Source organism: Oncorhynchus gorbuscha, linkage group LG14 (assembly GCF_021184085.1).
Source record: "Oncorhynchus gorbuscha isolate QuinsamMale2020 ecotype Even-year linkage group LG14, OgorEven_v1.0, whole genome shotgun sequence".
Classification (NCBI taxonomy): Eukaryota; Metazoa; Chordata; class Actinopteri; order Salmoniformes; family Salmonidae; genus Oncorhynchus; species Oncorhynchus gorbuscha.
Window position 1 is genome coordinate 48,887,281 of NC_060186.1, and position 19,366 is coordinate 48,906,646.

Below are 19,366 nucleotides of genomic sequence, written 5' to 3' on the forward strand. Positions count from 1 at the left end.
CAATTGACATTGTCCGTAAGCTTGAGTTAATTTGCACACAAAAATCATACAAATGATGGAAAGACCCGTGTGTTGTCCTTAATGCAAGCAGAAAAGATCTCCAACTTCTTAATCGTCACCTCAATTTTTGCTGCACATTTAATAAAGTTGGAGTCCCTGTAATCCTACGTTAAGATCATTCAGGCGAGAAAATAAAAAAATTCACCCAGATAGTCCAGTCGTGTAAGTAGTCAGACAAATTAAAAATGGTCAGTAGAGAACTAAGCAAGTCTCAATTTAATAGCTGTCAATACTTTGCCTCTTGATAACCAGCACACTTCTGTATGTTGTACCCAAGTGGCACCGGGAGCAACTGCTTGCACACGCGTTACCACACATTTCTTTCTGTCATGGCTTTTGCACCATCAGTACAGATACCAACATTTGGCTACATGCAGATCAGTGGAATTCCCACGAGAGAGTAACGGTTAATGTGATTGGATGTTAAATTATTTGACGAGGCTACCTGTATTTGACATGGTTTCATTTTTGGTAGTGAAATGAGGCTACTTAGGTGACAATTGAATTTCTGCATTCATTTTTAAAATCTGAATCACATTTTTGTTTGGCGTACCAGACGGCATTACGTACCCCAGTTTGGGAATACCTGGTCTAAAATATGTTCTTAACCCTGGGAAGCTAACAGCGATATTTGTAACCATCCACAGTACTCAACCAATTTTTAAAAATATAAAAAAAATATAAAAAAATAGGTTCAACTCAATACTTATATTCATTGAAAACACAATGTAGAATATTAGCTTTATTAGAGTTTCCGTTATAAAGTTTGACTGGCAGCATTTGAAAGTTTCCAGGACATATGGATTGGGTGCTTAATGAGAGTATGGCATCCACCCACAGTACTCAATAACAAATCACATTTAGATTACGGTAATGAATCTTAACAGAACACACAACCCAATGGTGTGAGTCCTTACCGAATTCCGACACGCACTTTGAAGATTTTAGATTAACTATACAGGTTCACTTTTCCACAGCCAATAAGAGGAGTAACAAACAGCGAAATCACTAGCCTATCTACTATCCCACATAGTAGAAAAGTTGACCTATACTACTGGTATGCTTGTCGTTCTGTGCAAGAAAGAAATGGCCTACTCCAGACTGGGACAGTTGTGGAACGATAGCTCCCAAATTCATACAACCAGTACAGCAAAATAACTTCAAGGTATTGAGGCTGATCAGAACATTTAGCTTAAAAACAGTGATAAACTAGTTTCCACATAGCTTTGCAGCAATGCTCACACGGCAGTAGACTACGACGTGCACGTTGTGCCATAATGCAGTTCGATGGAAAAACAGATTTCAAAAGCAGCACTGCACATGTGAGATTAAAATAAGCGAGTTCTGAAGAGCCAACAACTAGAGTGGGCCGTTAATGACAAGGATTGTGCCTTTGGAGACTGGAAAATTAAAGTTAATGTGAAAACAAATAGGACACGACAGAAATAAGCTACTTGTTTCAATGGAAAGTCTTCTAAAATAAATGCCTCCACGTTTAGAGAAAATCATTGTCTCTGCTTCTTTGAAGCAACACAAGTACATAACTCATAATAAGAAGTAAAGTGTATGTAAAAATTAACTATGCTTTTCAAAATGCATACTGCCTCCAGCGCTCTTCGCCTCGTGGTCTGATGAGCTGAAGCCTGCTTACTGTTGCCAGCACTTGAATGGTTAATGGGAAACTGCGCTCCAACTACCGGTGGAGAATGAATAAATAAACAAAGCAGCCGTTTAAAATTGTGGCCATTAAAACCATCAACATTAAATTGCATTTAGGAAGGTTTCGCAATGATTAGTCATATAAAAGCATGTTTCACTCGCGCAGCAAAGGGAACTGTAGCAGCAGCTCTCGCACAGAGTCCTGCTCAAAGTTCTGTATCCATCTATGTGGTGTGATGAGAATCATAACGACTTAAGACATGCACCAATTTAAAGCCACCAAACTATGCAAATTAACCTATAGTCCGATACAGATTTCCGATGTCTTTTAAAAAAAACGTTGTTTTGCAATGGGTTCCCTCTCCTTCTGCCAGTTTTTTTAGTTGCTTTTTTTGGGGGCCAAAAGTTGGCACTTAACACCTGGGTTTGGATAAGACCCAGGCCATTAGGCCCTTCAGAATAGAGCCAGAGACACCCTTCACCCCAGGGGAGAAGACAGTTTCCATGCAGCCACTTGTAATGAGAAGATTACAGATGACCCAAATCTAATACCTGCCTCCTAATCTGGAAGAGGAAAAAGGTACGTGCCAAGGTGACAGTGGCAAACAGAACAGGGATCCAGTCGCTACTCACCTGAGTATATAAGCTTCCTGCTTGTCGGTCTTCGTCACACTTATGATCAAACAGTGCACATTCTCCAAAAGTTTGTCCCACTCAAACCTGAAAGACAAAATGTTTATTTTTATTTTTTACTGAAGTTAAACTTCTCCTCAAAAACCAACAGAGCCTCGTCTGTAGTTCTATTGCTAGTAGACTACATTAAAACAAAAACATTGAGCAACACTAGGGCTGGGCAATATAGCCTAAAAATACTACAAATGTATGGTGACTCACAATATACATCAAGAAATGTTCTAAATAAGCATCATTGTACAATTACAAAGGTCAAATACACAGCATTTAAAAACAGTCAGCAATAATCAAATGAATTCAGGGCTTCAATATATAGGCTAAATAAACCTTCCAAAGACCAAAACAAATAAAACAAAAATAGTTAGCTGCTTTTTTGTGTGCGATATTCACTGATCTGGCTTACAAGTCCATCTATGAAATTGCCCTTGTTACAAATTTAACTAGAACCATGCTTAATGCACTAATAATGCCACGTGCTAGTGGTTAGCCAGCTAATCTTTATATTTCAAGTTCAGTGAAATGTATCAGTTTAAGAAAATACTTAGCGAACGCCATGAGCGTAACTAAAGGGGTTATAGCAGCACACAAGTAGACAACAAATGAAAGTCGACTTACAGAAGAAGTTGAGGCAATAAAATATTTTCCGTCTGGTTAAACATCAGGGCTTGACAGTGTACCACTGGAGGCATCAGACCTTTGATGTACTAGCCATAATAGCATGTTTTACTCCTATACAAATGGTACCCTCAGGTACTCAGTCTTATTTCCTTACTAAAACAGGACCCAGTTCTTAAGAATGAAGATAGCCGATTAAAAAAAAAAAAACTGGAGGCCTCTAACACTTAAATGTTATGCCAAAATCCTGGAAAAATGCATAGTACAGAATAAGTCTTGTTCATCCTGAGTTTTTTTTTTTTCATTTTTTTTTGAACATGAGCAATATACAACATTTACTTGAAACAATTGAGCATAATGGAAAGACAACCAGTCTGGTCTTCATTGCAGATTTTGAAAAGGTGTTTAATAAAGTATGTTTATATTTATATATAAATGCCTGGATTACTTTAACCTGTTAGTCCTATAGGGGCAGTATTTAATTTTTGGATAAAAACACGTGCCCGTTTTAAGCGCAATATTTTGTCACGAAAAGATGCTAGACTATGCTTGGAATTGATAGCTTTGGAAAGAAGACACTGACGTTTCCAGAACTGCAAAGATTTTCACTGTGAGTGCCTTATAACAAAATCTTCAGGCAAAACCAAGATGTTTGAGCGACCAGGAAAGCAACAGGATTTCTGAAGGTACGTTTTCCATGATCGCCTTATATGGCTGTGAATGCGACAGGAATGAACGGACACTTTCTAGCGTTTCCCCAAGGTGTCTGCAGCATTGTGACGTATTTGTAGGCATATCATTGGAAGATTGACCATAAGAGACTGCAATTGCCAAGTGTCCCGCACAGTGTCTGCGTGGAAATTGGTGCGCAAAAGTCACCTACCAGTATTTTTCCATCCGAATCTGAGAACAATGCAGGCTTCCAGGAACAGCATTTCAATGAAGAGATATGACAAAACACCTTGAGGATTGATTCAAACAACGTTTTCCATGTTTCAGTCAATATTATGGAGTTAATTCGGAAAAAAGTTTGACGTGTAGGTGACTTAATTTTCGGTTAGTTTCGGTAGCCAAATGCATAGTAACAAAACGGAACGATGTGTCCTACACAAGAATCTTTCAAGAAAAACTGGACATCTGCTATGTAACTGAGTCTCCTCATTGAAACATCTGAAGTTCTTCAAAGGTAAATTATTTTATTTGATCCCTTTGCTGGTTTTTGTGAATATGTTGCGTGCTAAATGCTAACGCTAAATGCTAAGCTAGCTATCACCACTCTTACACAAATTATTGATTTTCTCTGGTTCTAAAGCATATTTTGAAAATCTGAGATGACAGGATTGTTAAGAAAAGGATAAGCTTGAGAGCAGGCATATTTATTTAATTTCATTTGCGATTTTTAGAAATCGCTAACGTTGCGTTATGGTAATGAGCTTGAGGCTGTAGTAATGCGACCGCATACGGGATGGGTCGGACTATGAGGTTAAGACAAATCTCTTATACAATGGGTTGAAGTTGTACATCAACCCCAGATGAAACATAGTAAATAATTGTTACTTCTCAGAAAGTATTGAGCTTTTACAAGGCTGTCAGTTGTCTCCATATCTATTTATTATGGCCATTGAAATGCGAGAGCCAAAAATATCATGGGGTTTCAAATCCAGGGGATAGAAACAAAGGGGTCAATGAATTGCCGATGACTAGTTATCTTAAGTCCATAAACTGGATCCCTGCAGTCTCATTGACTTTCTTGATCAATTTTCTAGCCTCTGGATTAAAACCTAGTGTGTACCATATTATGTAAATAGTGTTTACCAATAAAATGGGCAGATGGTGAAGTAGACATACTTGGTATTCACATCTCAAATCTAATGAACTTTAAATTATTTTTAATAGAAAGTTCCCTAAACTAGATAAGATTCTGCAACCATGGAGGTCAATACTAGCCCACTTGTCCCATCAGTTTACTTACTAATGACACTGCCTACTCCAGGGAGCACTGGTTGGGGCCAATTTAGGTAGTAAGTACATGAATGTATAGTTAAAGTGCCTATGCATAAAAAAGAGCAGCAGCAGTGTAAAAGAGGGGTTGTGGGGGGCACACAATGTAAGGAGTCTTATGGCTTGGGGGTAAAAACTATTGAGAAGCCTTGTCGTCCTAGACTTGACACTCCGGTACCGCTTGCCATGCAGTAGTAGAGAGAACAATCTATGGCTGGGGTCTTTGACAATTTAAGCCATTCCTCTGACACCACCTGGTGTAGAGGGCCTGGATGGCAGGCAGCTTTGCCCAAGTGATGTAACTGCCCTCTGAAGTGCCTTGTGGTCGGAGGCCGAGCAATTGCCGTACCAGGCAGTGATGCAACCGGTCAGGATGCTCTCGATGTTGCAGCTGTAGAACCTTTTGAGGATCTCAGGTCTCCTGAGGGGGAATAGGCTTTGTCGTGCCCTCTTCACAACGGTCTTGGTGTGTTTGGACCAATCTAGTTTGTTGATGTGGACACTAAGGAATTTGAAGCTCTCAACCTGCTCCACTACAGCCCTGTCGATGAGAATGGGGGTGTGCTTGGTCCTCCTTTTCCTATAGTCCACAATCTCCTTAGTCTTGGTTACGTTGAGTGGTAAGGTTGTTATTCTGGCACCACCCGGCCAGATCTGACCTCCTCCCTATAGGCTGTCTCGTCGTTGATCAGATCACTGTTGTCATCAGCAAACTTAATTATGGTGTTGGAGTCGTGCCTGGCCATGCAGTCGTGGGTGAACAGGGAGTACAGGAGGGGACTGAGCACACACCCCTGGGGAGCTCCAGTGTTGAGGATCAGTGTGGCAGATGTGTTGCTACCTACCCTCACCACCTGGGGGTAGCCTGTCAGGAAGTCCAGGATCCAGTTGCAGAGGGAGGTGTGTAGTCCTAGGGTCCTTAGCTTAGTGATGAGCTTTGAGGGCACTATGGTGTTGAAAGCTGAGCTGTAGTCAATGAATAACTTATCACATAGGTGTTCCTTTTGTCCAGGTGGGAAAGGGCAGTGTGGAGTGCAATACAGATTGCATCTGTGGATCTGTTTGGGCGGTATGCAAATTGAAGTGGGTCTAGAGTTTGTGGGATGTGGTGTTGATGTGAGTCATTACCAGCCTTTCAAAGCACTTCATGGCTACGGACGTGAGTGCTACGGGTCTGTAGTCATTTAGTTATTGGGCACAAGGACTATGGTGGTCTGCTTGAAGCATATTGGAATTAGACTCAATCAGGGACATGTTGAAAATGTCAGTGAAGACACCTGCCAGTTGGTCAGCACATGCCTGGAGCACACGTCCTGGTAATCTGTCTGGCCCCACAGCCTTGTGTATGTTGACCTGTTCGAAGGTCTTACTCACGTCGGCTACGGAGAGCGTGATCAGTCATCCGGAACGGCGAGGCTCTCATGCTTGCCTCGAAGCGAGGGGATATCTGCTCAATCCAAACAAACAGCACTACCACAAAAACGGAGGTAAGTGGAAAAGGGAGAATGTAGGGAACTTGTTTGCCTGCCATATATTAAAGAAACAAGATTGTCTCTTCGCACCAATCAACAGAGTATTTATTCTGGTATTGTCCCTATGTAGCTCGTTTTTGGTCACAAGTTTAGGAATGGTTCATAAGAAAAAAAATGCACTTAATATTAACCTTACAAAATAGCAGTGTTGGACAATTTGGAAAGCCATAGTCAATAAATAATATACTTGTAGGAAAGTTTAGCTCATCTGTGGATACATTTAGAAAAAGGTTAAAGAAAAAGTGTAAAACATCACAGCACAACTAATATATGGCACATGGAAACCAAATGAGGGTGATCTATGATAGGTGGGATGGGCTGAGGGTTGGGATTAAAGAGTTCGTATTCTTTGTGACTGTTTTACATAAGTACCATGTATGCATATGTAGCAACAAAAAAAAATTACGATCAGTCTTCTGGGGGGGCAAATAAGTAGCATGCTCCACTCCTCAAAAGCAGTGCTTTCGAAAAGTATTCAGACCCATTGTTAGCCTTATTCTAAAATTACAAACAATCTCAGCAATCTACACACAAAACCTCATAATGTCAAAGCAAAATCAGGTTGACATTTTTGCTAATGTATTAAAAAGCAAATACCTTATTTACATAATTATTCAGACCCTTTGCTATGAAATTGAGCTCAGGTGCATCCTGTTTACATTAGAAGTCTCAAGGAGGATCAGAGGTCGACCGATTAATCAGAATGGCCGATTTAAAGTTCATAACAATTGGAAATCTGTATTGTCGGGTGGCGATTTCACATGTTTATTTATACCTTTATTTAACTAGGCAAGTCCGTTAAGAACACACTTATTTTCAATGACAGCCTAGGAACTGTGGGTTAACTGCCTTGTTCAGGGGCAGAACAACAGATTTTCACCTTGTCAGCTCAGGGGATCCAATCTTGCAACCGTACAGTTAACTAGTCCAACGCTCTAACCATTGCACTCCACTAGTAGCCTGCCTGTTACACGAATGCAGTAGAAGCCAAGGTAAATTGCTAGCTAGCATTAAACTTCTTTTATTAAAAAAATAAAAAATCACTAGTTATAACTACCAATCCAGTTGAGCAGGCAATATTAACCAGATTAAAGTGTCATTTCTCTTGTGTTCATTGCACGCAGAGTCAGGGTATATACAAAAGCTTGGGCAGCCTGGCTCATTGCTAACTAATTTGCCAGAATTTTACGTAATTATGACATAACATTGAAGGTTGTGCAATGTAACAAGAATATTTAGACTTGGTGATGCCACCCGTTTGATAAAATACCGAACGATTCCGTATTTCACTGAAATAAACGTTTTGTTTTCAAAATGATAGTTTCTGGATTCGACCATATTAATGACCAAAGGCTCGTATTTTTGTGTTACGTTATAATTAAGTCTATGATTTGATAGAGCAGTCTGACTGAGCAGCAGCATGCCCGTAATCATACATTCAAACAGCACTTGTGCGTTTTGCCAGCAGCTCTTCGCAAGCACAGCGCTGTTTATGACTTCAAGCCTATCAGCCTAATGGCTGATGTAACCAATGTGAAATGGCTAGCTAGTTAGCTGGGTGCGCGCTAATACGGTTTCAAACGTCACTCGCTTTTAGATTTGGAATAGTTATTCCCCTTGACCTGCAAGAGATGGGTAACAATGCTTCGAGTGTGGTTGTTGTCGAAGTGTTCCTGGTTCGAGCCCAGGTAGGGACCGTTACACTGGCAATATTATAGTGCCTATAAGAACATCCAATAGTCAAAGGTTAATGAAATACAAATGGTAGAGAAAAAGTCCTATAAATACTATATTACCTCCAACCTAAACCTCAGAATATTGAAGTCTCATGTTAAAAGGAACCACCAACTTCCATATGTTCTCATGTTCTGAGCAAGGAACTTAAACGTTAGCTTTCTTACATGGCACATATTGCATATTGGCACATATTACGTTCATCTCCAACACTTTGTTTTTGCATTTAAACCAAATTAACATGTTTCATTATTTATTTGAGGCCAAATAGATTTTATTGATGTATTATATTAAGATTAAATGTAATTGTTGTAATTGTCATTATTACAAATAAGAGGAAAAACCAAGCCAATGAGGTCGAAGGAATTGTCGAAATAGGATTGTGTCGAAGGCACAGATCTGGGGAAGGGTCCCGAAAAAAATGTCTGCAGCATTGAAGGTCCCCAAGAACAGTGGCAGCCATCACTCTTAAATGGAAGTTCAGAACCAAGACTTTCTACAGCTGGCCCCCCCCGAGCCAAAATGAGCAATTGGGGGAGAAGGGCCTTGGTCAGGGAGGCATCCAAGAACCCGATGGTCATTGACGTCTCCAGAGGAAAATAGATTCTCTGGTTTGGTGAAACCAGTAACATTTTGGCCTGAATGCCAAGCGTCACATCTGGGGGGGGAGACTGGCACCATCCCTACGGTGAAGCATGGTGGCAGCATCATGTTGTAGGCATGTTTTTCAGCAGCAGGGACTGGGAGACTAGTCAGGATTAAAGCAAAGATGAACAAAGCATAGTACAGAGAGATCCTTGATGAAGTACTGAGCATTCTGGAGCAGGTTCTCAGACTGGGGAAAATGGTCACCTTCCAACAGATCGACCCTAAGCACACAGCCAAGACAATGCAGTAGTATCCCAGCCAATGCACGGACTTTAACCTGATCGAACATTACTGGAAACGCCTGAAAATAACTGTGCAGCAACATTCCCCAGCCAACCTGAGCTTGCAGAAAATGGGAGAAACTCCCCAAATACAGGTGTGGCAAGCTTGCAGTGTCATACCCACGACTCAATGCTGTAATCGCTGTCAAAGGTGCTTCAAAGTACTGAGTAAAGGGTCTGAATACTTATGTAAATGTGATGACAGCTTATTTTTAATAAATTAGCAAAAATCTGGTTTTGCTTTGTCATTATGGGGTAGTGTAAATCATTTAGTGAATTTTAGAAAAGGGCTATAACTTTACAACATGTGGAAAAGTCAAGGGGTCTGAATACTTTCCGAAGGCACTGTACTCTAAGGTGCACACAGGTGAGAAAGACAACCAAAAATACACCATGCGGACAAAAACTCAAAATGATAACCTTGATTCTTACAGGCATGTTGCACAAAAACAAATTCGGATTGTCGCCCATCCCTAATCTAAGCTAATCATTTTACAATTCCATAAATGGCAATTTTGAGTTATCATATTACCGACAAATTAAACGGACAGTGAAAGTGAGTGAAAACCATCAGAGCTGTTTGACAAGTTACCTCGCACTTCAATTTTGACCAAATCAACTTCAAAGAAAACAGACCAAGCTCCAGTATTATAATCATGGATTGAGCCAGGTCCAGAGCCCTGGCATTCCCTTGCAGGTGCTAGAACTTCTCAACTAGCCTACCTAGTTAAATTAAAAAGGAGCGTTGCACAACCCTGCAAGACCGGCAGAACCCCACATGAAATTACTTGACTGCCCCTTTAGTGGTCACACTTCAAAAAGCTTTGGCTTTGTGACCTTTGGACAGGAAAATGTCCTCAGACCAGTATAGAATCCATTTGCAAAGCGCCTCCAGCTGTGTCTAATATTCAGTCCCCACCTCCAGGGCACAGATTTCTCAACAAGGGATCTCATGATACATGTGCCAATATGTTATGTATTGAGAATGTCACAATTGTGATTAGATACTGCGATTATATGTTCAAAACATATTGCTCACTAAATGTCTGCTGCAGAGAGAAAATTAGTTGAGCGTTCATGGAAACAAGTTTAAATTAAAATAAGGAGTGTTACTTAAAAAAGGACAAGGCCGCCACTTTACTAAACACTTCATAACCAAAATTTTTAATTTTATGATTTCTTTTTAGACTGTTCAGGGCTGAGCAAAATCAGAAATTCCTTCTGACATTTTCAAGTAGAATCCCTGAGATGACCAACAATAATTGGACAGTCGTGTTCAGTGATCAAAATAACCATCTGTAGTTCTGATCATATTTGATCTTCCAGCTATATACACACACGTTTCTCTGGTCGTCTGTAATAACGTCCGGAAATATTTTAAAATAGAAGCTTGAATACCTAATGATATTTATAGCCACCTTACTCAAATCTCAGGTCAATGCTCAAACTCCCATGATTCCATTCGACGAAACCACTAACACCATAAAGGACCGAAGTTGACGCCTACAGTCACAGGCATTTGCAAAAGGCACATTTTCATGTTTACTTGCAAACTTCGTATTAGTTCCAAAAGACCTCCAGTGTTGAATGATTGCTTGGACAGTCACCGAGGCTGCATGCCTCTTGTTGAAAACACCGTTAAGAAGCAAGTTTAGATTCTTAGCTAGCATCAGCGCCAAATACACAGGCTGCAACACAATACATTCTTAAAATGTGTTCTAACAGGCCTCAATGTCTGTTTAAGAGAGTCGTTAAGATTACTTATTGCAAACGCCTTTTTTTGGGGGGGGCATGTAGCAGTCAGGTTACTAGAAAAATCAACCTATGCTAACCATAAGTTACTGTAACCGTAAATTGGAATTATTTTCTTCGGGGCATGGACTCTACAAGCTGTCGAAAGCATTCCACAGGGATGCTGACCCATGCTGACTGCAATGCTTCCCACAGTGGTGTCAAGTTGGCTGGTACATGGGAAACTGTTTAGTAGCAGAGTGAGTTCTGGACACGTACACCTGTGTGCCTGGCACCTACTATAACCAGTTTTAAAAAAGGGCCTTAAATATTTTGACATGCCAATTCACACCCCATGTCTCAAACCTTTAACGTTTCACCAATAAGGGACCATAACTTTCACCTGGCCAGTCGAGATATGTTACTATTGTTTTGTATAATCAATGCATATTCAACAGGACATTCATGCAAGCATAATATATTTTACAACCCAAAAAGTAAAATTCACTCATAACAATATATTTAGACTATGCATAGTCGGGGCTTGATTGACAAAATGCACCCTGGGAATCTTAGTATGCTGTAGACGAGGGCAATACAGAAGCTTCAAAGTGGCAAAAACAAGGAATCATGCAGTGTGCCTAACAAAAACAATAGTGTATCATACCTTACAGTAGTGCATATATACACACACTAACTGGTAATGTGGCAGAATTGTCCTTTAAGTAATAGACGTCAAAAGCTATAGTTAATCATACATCCACCAACATCAATTTCCATGGTTGACAAATGACCATTCTGCCTGTGCAAGCCCTGGGCAAATAACCCTAGCAACAAGAACATTGACGGCAATATCCTTTACAGGACCAGGACTAATTTCAGGAGTCATCAAGTTTGGGCCACTCATACTAGAAGCTTCTGGTAACATCCCAGTGCCGATCGAGTGGCTCTCAATGGAGCACTGCATCAGCTCACATCTCAGTGTGACATGGACACTATAGCTATTCCTGGTGACGATAGACTCCATTCTTGCCTGGGAAACTTACAGGAAAGGGAAAGCCAGGATAAAACAGACAAATAAATGGGCACTTCAAACCCAGGGACACATGGCAAGTCCATCTGGGGGAACTATTCAAGCTTGCAACACCCTCAAGTCAGATGAATAGGTGAACTTTCCCCATTAGAGGCAGCTTTGGTCAACATTCCTCAGGTCAGACAATAGCCCAAGAAATTTTGAACAGCCCACAATCTAACGAGGACAGAATTTAAGCAGTTACTCAGCCCAGAGAAAGTCAGTGGCTTACGTGGGTGTGAGGTACAGATTCATGAATCAGATGCCCTTGCGGACTTATTTGGACATTGGCAGGCATCCAGCACCCCCTGATCCAGAGTCTGAGCAGTTAATCTTCCCTGGCTGTAGATTAATACCCTCTGTCATTCATTCTGTAAGCCAGACACTTTCCTAACCCAGATCTGATGATTATGTTCTAAAACAGAACTCAGGCTTTCCCCCAGTTTGGCAAGAGTAGCCATGAACCTTGCCACATAAGGATGGGGGCTATAATGTGCCAAGTAGACAGTGCACCAATACCCTCAAACCTGGCATGTTCTAATTTGACAGAATATTTTCTTGATATGATTAAAGCCAGTAGGCAAGCTGTGTATTAGTTGTCAATTTCATACTAGCGCATTCTCTCCTTGTCAACTTATCTTAGCCTACTTCCGAAAAGCCTAAGAAATTATTTTAATAGAACTAGGCCTAAGGGAAGGAGAAACATTTGCTTGTGTCTGACATATGCTGATGGCTCTGATTGACGGGTCTTTTTACATGGGGGGGGGAGCATTCGCTATAGGCCTACATGTCCAGTCAAAGCAGCGTGTGCAGACTCCATCTAACCTCTGCGCACAGAACCCAGTAGCGGGATGAAATTCGACAATACGGTGATCGCTACATAGTCATATTAAACATTCATGAAAATACAAGTGTCTCACATGTTTCGAAAGCCTAGAATCTTGCTAATCCAACTGTGTTGTCAGATTAAGGATTTACTGCAAAAGAATACGATGCAATTATCTGAGGATAGAGCCCCATAAAAAATAAACTATTTCAACCAGCACAGGCATAACAAAATCACAAACTGCAATAAAATAAAGTTTACCTTTGACGATCTTCCTCTGTTTGCAATCCCAATGCTCATCGTTACACAATGAATGGTCTTTTGTTTGATAAAATCCATTTTTATAGCCTAACACGAAACATTTTGTGAACCGCTTGTGTCGTGAATTGTCTCATTCCATTTGACGACACATTCGAGGTAAATACACACACAAACGTGACTTTTCCAGTAATGTTTGGTTTCATTGCAATCAACTGGTTTGTTTGTAACAACCAAACCTGATGGGTCATTTCGCGGGACGCATCGACTGAAAGAAACAGATTTGAAGACAACAAGTAATGACATTGTGCACCAATGATTTGCCCACTGTTTCATTGATTGACTATTTTAACCCAATGTCCACTGATCGCCTTGAAATCTAGCTGGGTCGATAACCAATGAGCTTGAGGTAAACGGCAATATGAAATGTTTGCGTTGGAAGACCAACCCATGTAGTAAACTCCAGCGTAAAAAGGTTCATTCACCATTGACGATTCATACCGGAAGGAGCAACGCATGTTGCGCACAGCATTGTTTTAGTAAACACATATTCAGCTGTTTATATATATCAAGTAGTATGGCGACTAAGTCAGGGAAAGCTACATCTAGTCTAGATATACAGATGTACACAATTTTAGAAGAAATTGATCGAGGACGATTCATTTAGCGATTCCCAAATGGAGGAATATTTTCAGAACGGAGGACATAGTTTTGGACTGGTAAGTTCTTCTCATGTGAATGCTGTTGTATGGAAATTCAGTCTCCAGACTGTCATATGTGCACAGTGTGAACCTGCTTTCATCTGTGAAGAGCACAGGGCGCCAGTGGCGAATTTGCCAATCTTTGTGTTCTCTGGCCAATGCCAAACGTCCTGCACGGTGTTGGGCTGTAAGCTCAACCCCCACCCGTGGATGTCGGGCCCTCATATCACCCTCATGGAGTCCGTTTCTGACCGTTTGAGCAGACACATGCACATTTGTGGCCTGCTGGAGGTCATTTTGCAAGGCTCTGGCAGTGCTCCTCCTTGCACAAAGGCGGAGGTAGCGGTCCTGCTGCTGGGTTGTTGCCATCCGACGGCGTCCTCTACATCTCCTGATGTATTGGCCTGTCTCCTGGTAGCACCTCCATGCTCTGGACACTGCTGACAGACACAGCAAACCTTCTTGCCTTTTCTTTCATGTTTTTTTCTCTCCATTTTTTGGGAGGGGGTGTGTTAGAATATCATTTAGGTATTTTGAATATAGTTATTCCATTCAAATGTACAACTTCACCAATTTGGCCACATTTGGGCTACTTGTGGGACACCCGGGTCACTTTATGATAAATGTCATGTAGCACACTCATTTTGGAAGTTATCATTCTGAAACTTTGCACAAGTACCTTTGCCCTCTTATATTTTTCACTGAAATTGTCCCCATCATCCTATCTGAATGTTTGTTTAATCTTGTTCATTTTAAAGATCCAACAATAAAAAGAAAGACGTATGTTTTTATTCATTGTATTATCTAAACCATAGCTATTGTTATATTCTCCTACATTCAATTCACATTTACACAAACTTCAGAGTGTTCTTTCAAATGGTACCAAGAATGCATATCCTTGGTTCTGTGCCTGAGCTACAGGCAGTTAGATTTGGGTATGTCTTCAGGCGGAAATTTAAAAAAGTAGGGGGGTAGCTCTAAGAGGTTAATAGGAGTCAAACACACCTGTAATGATTTAATCTTGTTTAAGACCTATTTTCAGTAGATTAGGCAAGATTATTTCTCTCATTACAGCATCCCATCTGAAGACCATTGGGCAATGCCACTGGAAAATTATTTAAGGGCTTAGTGTGAATTGTTTAGTGCGTCAAATTTGGATACATATTCTCTTTATTTGCAAAGGACAAGGAGGCATATACAGCTTTATTAGACTCCTCCATGCACCAATGTATCATTACGAAAAAGTGATACTCCCCAACCTAGCAATCTTCAATTTGTAAAATCAAATTTATAAGTAACAATTAAAATGCCATGATAAAGTGTAATGGCTGGTTTCAAATATGCTTCTTAATAAAAACCTATCCACGTAAAGTGTACAAACAGAATTGTGACCACCCTTTTTACATAGGGGTTTACAGGCCTAACAGTACAAAGTGTGCACACCTAACGAGTCAAGGGTTTTTCCTGGCCTCCACAATCAAATGACCTCAACCTAATAGAGCTGTTCGGGATGAGTTGGACCGCAGAGAGAAGTGCTCAGCATATGTGGGAACTCCCAAGACTGTTGGAAAAGTATTCCAGGTGAAGCTGGTTGAATGCTGAGTGCGCAAAACATTTATTTTTTTACACAATTTAACTAGGCAAGTCACTTATTATTATTTTTACAATGGCGGCCTACCCCGGCCACGCTGGGCCAATTGTGCCCCGCCCTATGGGACTCCCAATCACAGCCAGATGTGGTACAACGCAAGGCTATTTTGTTGTTTAACACTTGGTTACTACATGATTTCATAGTAGTCTTTACTACTATTCTATAGTGTTGAAAATAGTAAATATATATATATATAAATCCTGGAATGAGTAGGTGTCCAAACTTGACTGGTAACTCGACATTTAAACAAAATGGACACGAAAGAGAAAAACCAGTAACAAAGTGTAGCGCTCTAGTGAAGTGCCACAGTGTTAGATCGATTATGTGTTGTCAATAGGAAGTGACATCTTAATTTGTGTACTGATTTAGTAACTAATCATTTCCGCCAACCAAGCTTTCAAACAGAGGCATGGTGGAGGGCGCATCAAGGAAAATCTAGATATTTAAGAGCAGTGTATGCCCTAATGTAGTGTTTGCCAAACTACGGGTCATGACCCCATGTGGTTGTCAGTAACCGCCGGTAGCCGCTAGATGCTCTTTTAATAACAGAAAACACCCTGTTTCTTGCTACAAACGTGGCTCGACTGGTTTAACTCTGAAACACGCACGAGTGGTTTCCGTCTGCGGCCCACAAGCAGAGTAGGACTTTCTTGAACAGTTGAACAGACTAGGGTTGTCTAGGTTCCAGATATTCATATCCTCATTCAGTCCACACGGATTTACATGTTATCGTCTAAGTACACAAGGGGAGCCCAAAAAAACAATCACATTTTGCATCTATTACCAGAATGCCAACAAAATGCTAATGAGCGCAAAGACCGGCAAATCAGCTAACGAAGTTGTGGACACCCCCTCACCTTACTGGAGTCAGCGATTTCAGCCACACCCATTGGCAACTGTATAAAAATGGCTCACAGCCCCACAATCCCCATACAGACGTTGGGAGTAGAATGGCCTTACTGAAGAGCTCAGTGACTTTCAACATGGCACCAGCATAGGATGTTACCTTTCCAACAAATGACTCAAGGTTTTGCTCTGTTAGAGCTGCCCTGTCAACTGTAAATGCTGTTATTGTAAAGTGGAAATGTCTAGCAGCAACAACGGCTCAGCAGCGAAGTGGTAGGCCACAAGCTCACAGAACGGGACTGCAGAGTACTGAAGAACGTAAAAATAGTATGTACTCTGTTGCACTCACTATCACATTGCTTCCAGATGCAGTTTCGAACATCAGCACAATAATCTTTTGTCGGGAGCTTCATGAAATGGGTTTCCATGGTCAAGCAGCTGCAAACAAGCCTAATATCACCATTCGCAATGCCAAGCGTCAACTGGAGTGGTACTTCGGAGCAGTGGAAACACGTTCTCTGGAGTGATGTGTCATGCTTCACCATCTGGCAGTCCAATTGACAAATCTGGGTTTGGCAGATGCCAGATGAACACAACCTGTGCCAATGCATATTGCTAACTGTAAAGTTTGGTGTAGGAATGGCCTGGACTGTTTTTCATGGTTCGGGCAAGGCCCCTTAATTCCAGTGAAGGGACATCTTAATGCTACAACATACAATGACTATCTAGACCATTCTTTGCAGCATCAGTTTGAGGACGGCCCTTTCCTGTGCCAGCATGGCAATGCCACCGTGCTCAAAGAGAGGTCCATACAGAAATGGTATGCCGAGAGCGGTGTGGCTGAACTTGACTGGATGAATTGGAAAACGTACAGCCAGGCCCAACTTCACTAACGCGCTTGCGCTGGTGGTTGAATGGACAAACGTCCATGCAGCAATGTTTAAACATCTAGTGGAAAACCTTCCCAGAAGAGTGTAGGCTGTTTGAGGTGGGGGGGGTGGGGGCAGCGGCATATTAACGCCTATGATCTTGCAATGAAATGATTGACGAGCACATGTCCACACATCACTCAATTTTTTTATTTTACAAGCAAATGACAAAGGTATGCATGCTTGTCTGGAGGACGAACCATACTGTGTACACTGTCTGGAGTCTTGGAGCCGCAAGTGCAACGGGTCTGCCTGCTTCATGGAGAAGAGGGGAGGCGCAGACGGGCCCAGAAAAGAGAAAATAGAAAAAAAAGGAAATAAAGCTGCAGTGGCAGCTGTACAGGTAACTCATCCAAAGGGCTTTGACTTCGAGCACAGCAGAAAGCCAACACAATATGTCCCACAACCTTAAGCAAGTTAACCTTAAGGGTCGACCTAATATATTATTTGTTTTTCCACACAGGAAAAGCTAAAATGAGTAAGAAATGTAGTGCAGCATTTCATAAACACAGCTCTATAATGCTTTCTATTGTAATTTATGCTCCGCATCAAAAAAAGTTCAGTTGCATTTCTCATGAACGGGCATGCTATCAGAAGACAGCTGACGGATGCGTTGCTATAGACTGTTTCTCAGGTAAAATGCGATTTTAACTTTACGCATTAACGAGACTACTTCAGGAAATGTAGCTGGTTATATTTTTTATGATAAAGATATGGCCATGCATTGTTTTTAGCAAAAAAAATGTAAACTCATTTACTTGTGTGGCTGCCAGTCTAGCACTACCGTTGTCATTGACAAGCCACTTTCTGCTTAATGATTAATACTATTAATGATAAAACTATAGTTTCATGTCCCTGATCCCTATTGAGAAAAATAAAACACCTTTACTTTCAATATAAAACGCAGAGCCTGTGAATACACAGCTGGACTCACCAGTTCCTGCTTTCTCCTGCTGTGCTATTTACAAACACTTGACTGGCTCAACTGTTCTGGGGAACTAACAAGCTTCATAATGTAAAATGATGTGAAATGAACACCCATCTGCTTAGTCTCCTAAAGTATTGCACAAGTTAACTTCAGGTATTTACTTAAAGTACAAATTCATTGAAAAATGTTCAAAAACATTATTAGCAGTATTGAAAAACCATCACATAACTACATCTAAATATCCTGGTACAGCCCAAGCCTAGACCAGGCACTAAAGCAGACTGGGAAATATAGAATTGTACACAGCATATAATACAAAATTGCCTGTTCTGAACTATCCACTAACTGATGCATTTGTCCCTTTAAACCATACTTCCTTTAGATAGAAACTGTCAAAAGTACACTCAGGCTAATTTGTGAATAAATGTCAAGCACCAAATAAAGCAAACCTTGGCCAATTAAATCAATTTTTTACATGGAGTTCTGAAATTATCCAAATGTGATCATCACTGGGAGAGAGAAAAATTTAGTTTGTGAATCCCTGCCCTACTGTCTGACAATCATACATAAGCCGTTTGCTGGAACTCCAAGAAACATACTCAAACGTATTTATAAACTAGAGCATTTCTATCATTTTTAGTACGGTTGATAGAAACATCCTTTAACATATTAGGGCAATGCAAAATAATAAGGGCCTAATTTATGAAGTTGGAGAACTACGAGTGAGTATCATGAAACTCTCATTTCATTATACCTGCACAAGTAATTGTAGCAAGATGGACTCGATGTAACGTTAATGAAACTACTCGTCATTCATGCATTGAGTAAGTCACAGAAGATTCGTTTCTCAGATAACTGATGGGCAATCAACTCTCAAACTGATCATTATCCATTCCCTATTTATTATGTTTATGCTTTTAATTCATTCTGCATTGCAGATGTAAAGCTTAACAGAAAGACAGCCAATATATACTTTTTTAAGTTGCCACAAGGCACGGCCCCAAGGCACTACCACATGCTTAGCATGATGCTAGGGCCCACATGCGTGACGCAGGAGAACAAATGAAATGGAAAATTACTAACCCTAGTTACACAATGACAACACTTGTTGAGTTGTAGATTTAGTGAGCTACCTAGCTCTTGACATGAGCTACATTACTGCATAGAGATGCACGTGTACGTCGGTCTAACTCCAAATCCA

At 40.8% G+C, this 19,366-nt stretch overlaps 1 protein-coding gene across 2 annotated transcripts in view; it reads right to left on the reverse strand.

The window, feature by feature from the left end:
• Positions 1-19,366, reverse strand: part of LOC123995015 (S-adenosylmethionine decarboxylase proenzyme-like) — a 28,497-nt gene that overhangs the window by 8,183 nt on the left and 948 nt on the right. For both annotated transcript variants that reach the window (XM_046298216.1, XM_046298218.1), the window contains exon 2: positions 2,353-2,439. In XM_046298216.1, the coding sequence (XP_046154172.1) occupies positions 2,353-2,439 (87 nt within the window). The remainder of the gene's footprint in view (positions 1-2,352; positions 2,440-19,366) is intronic.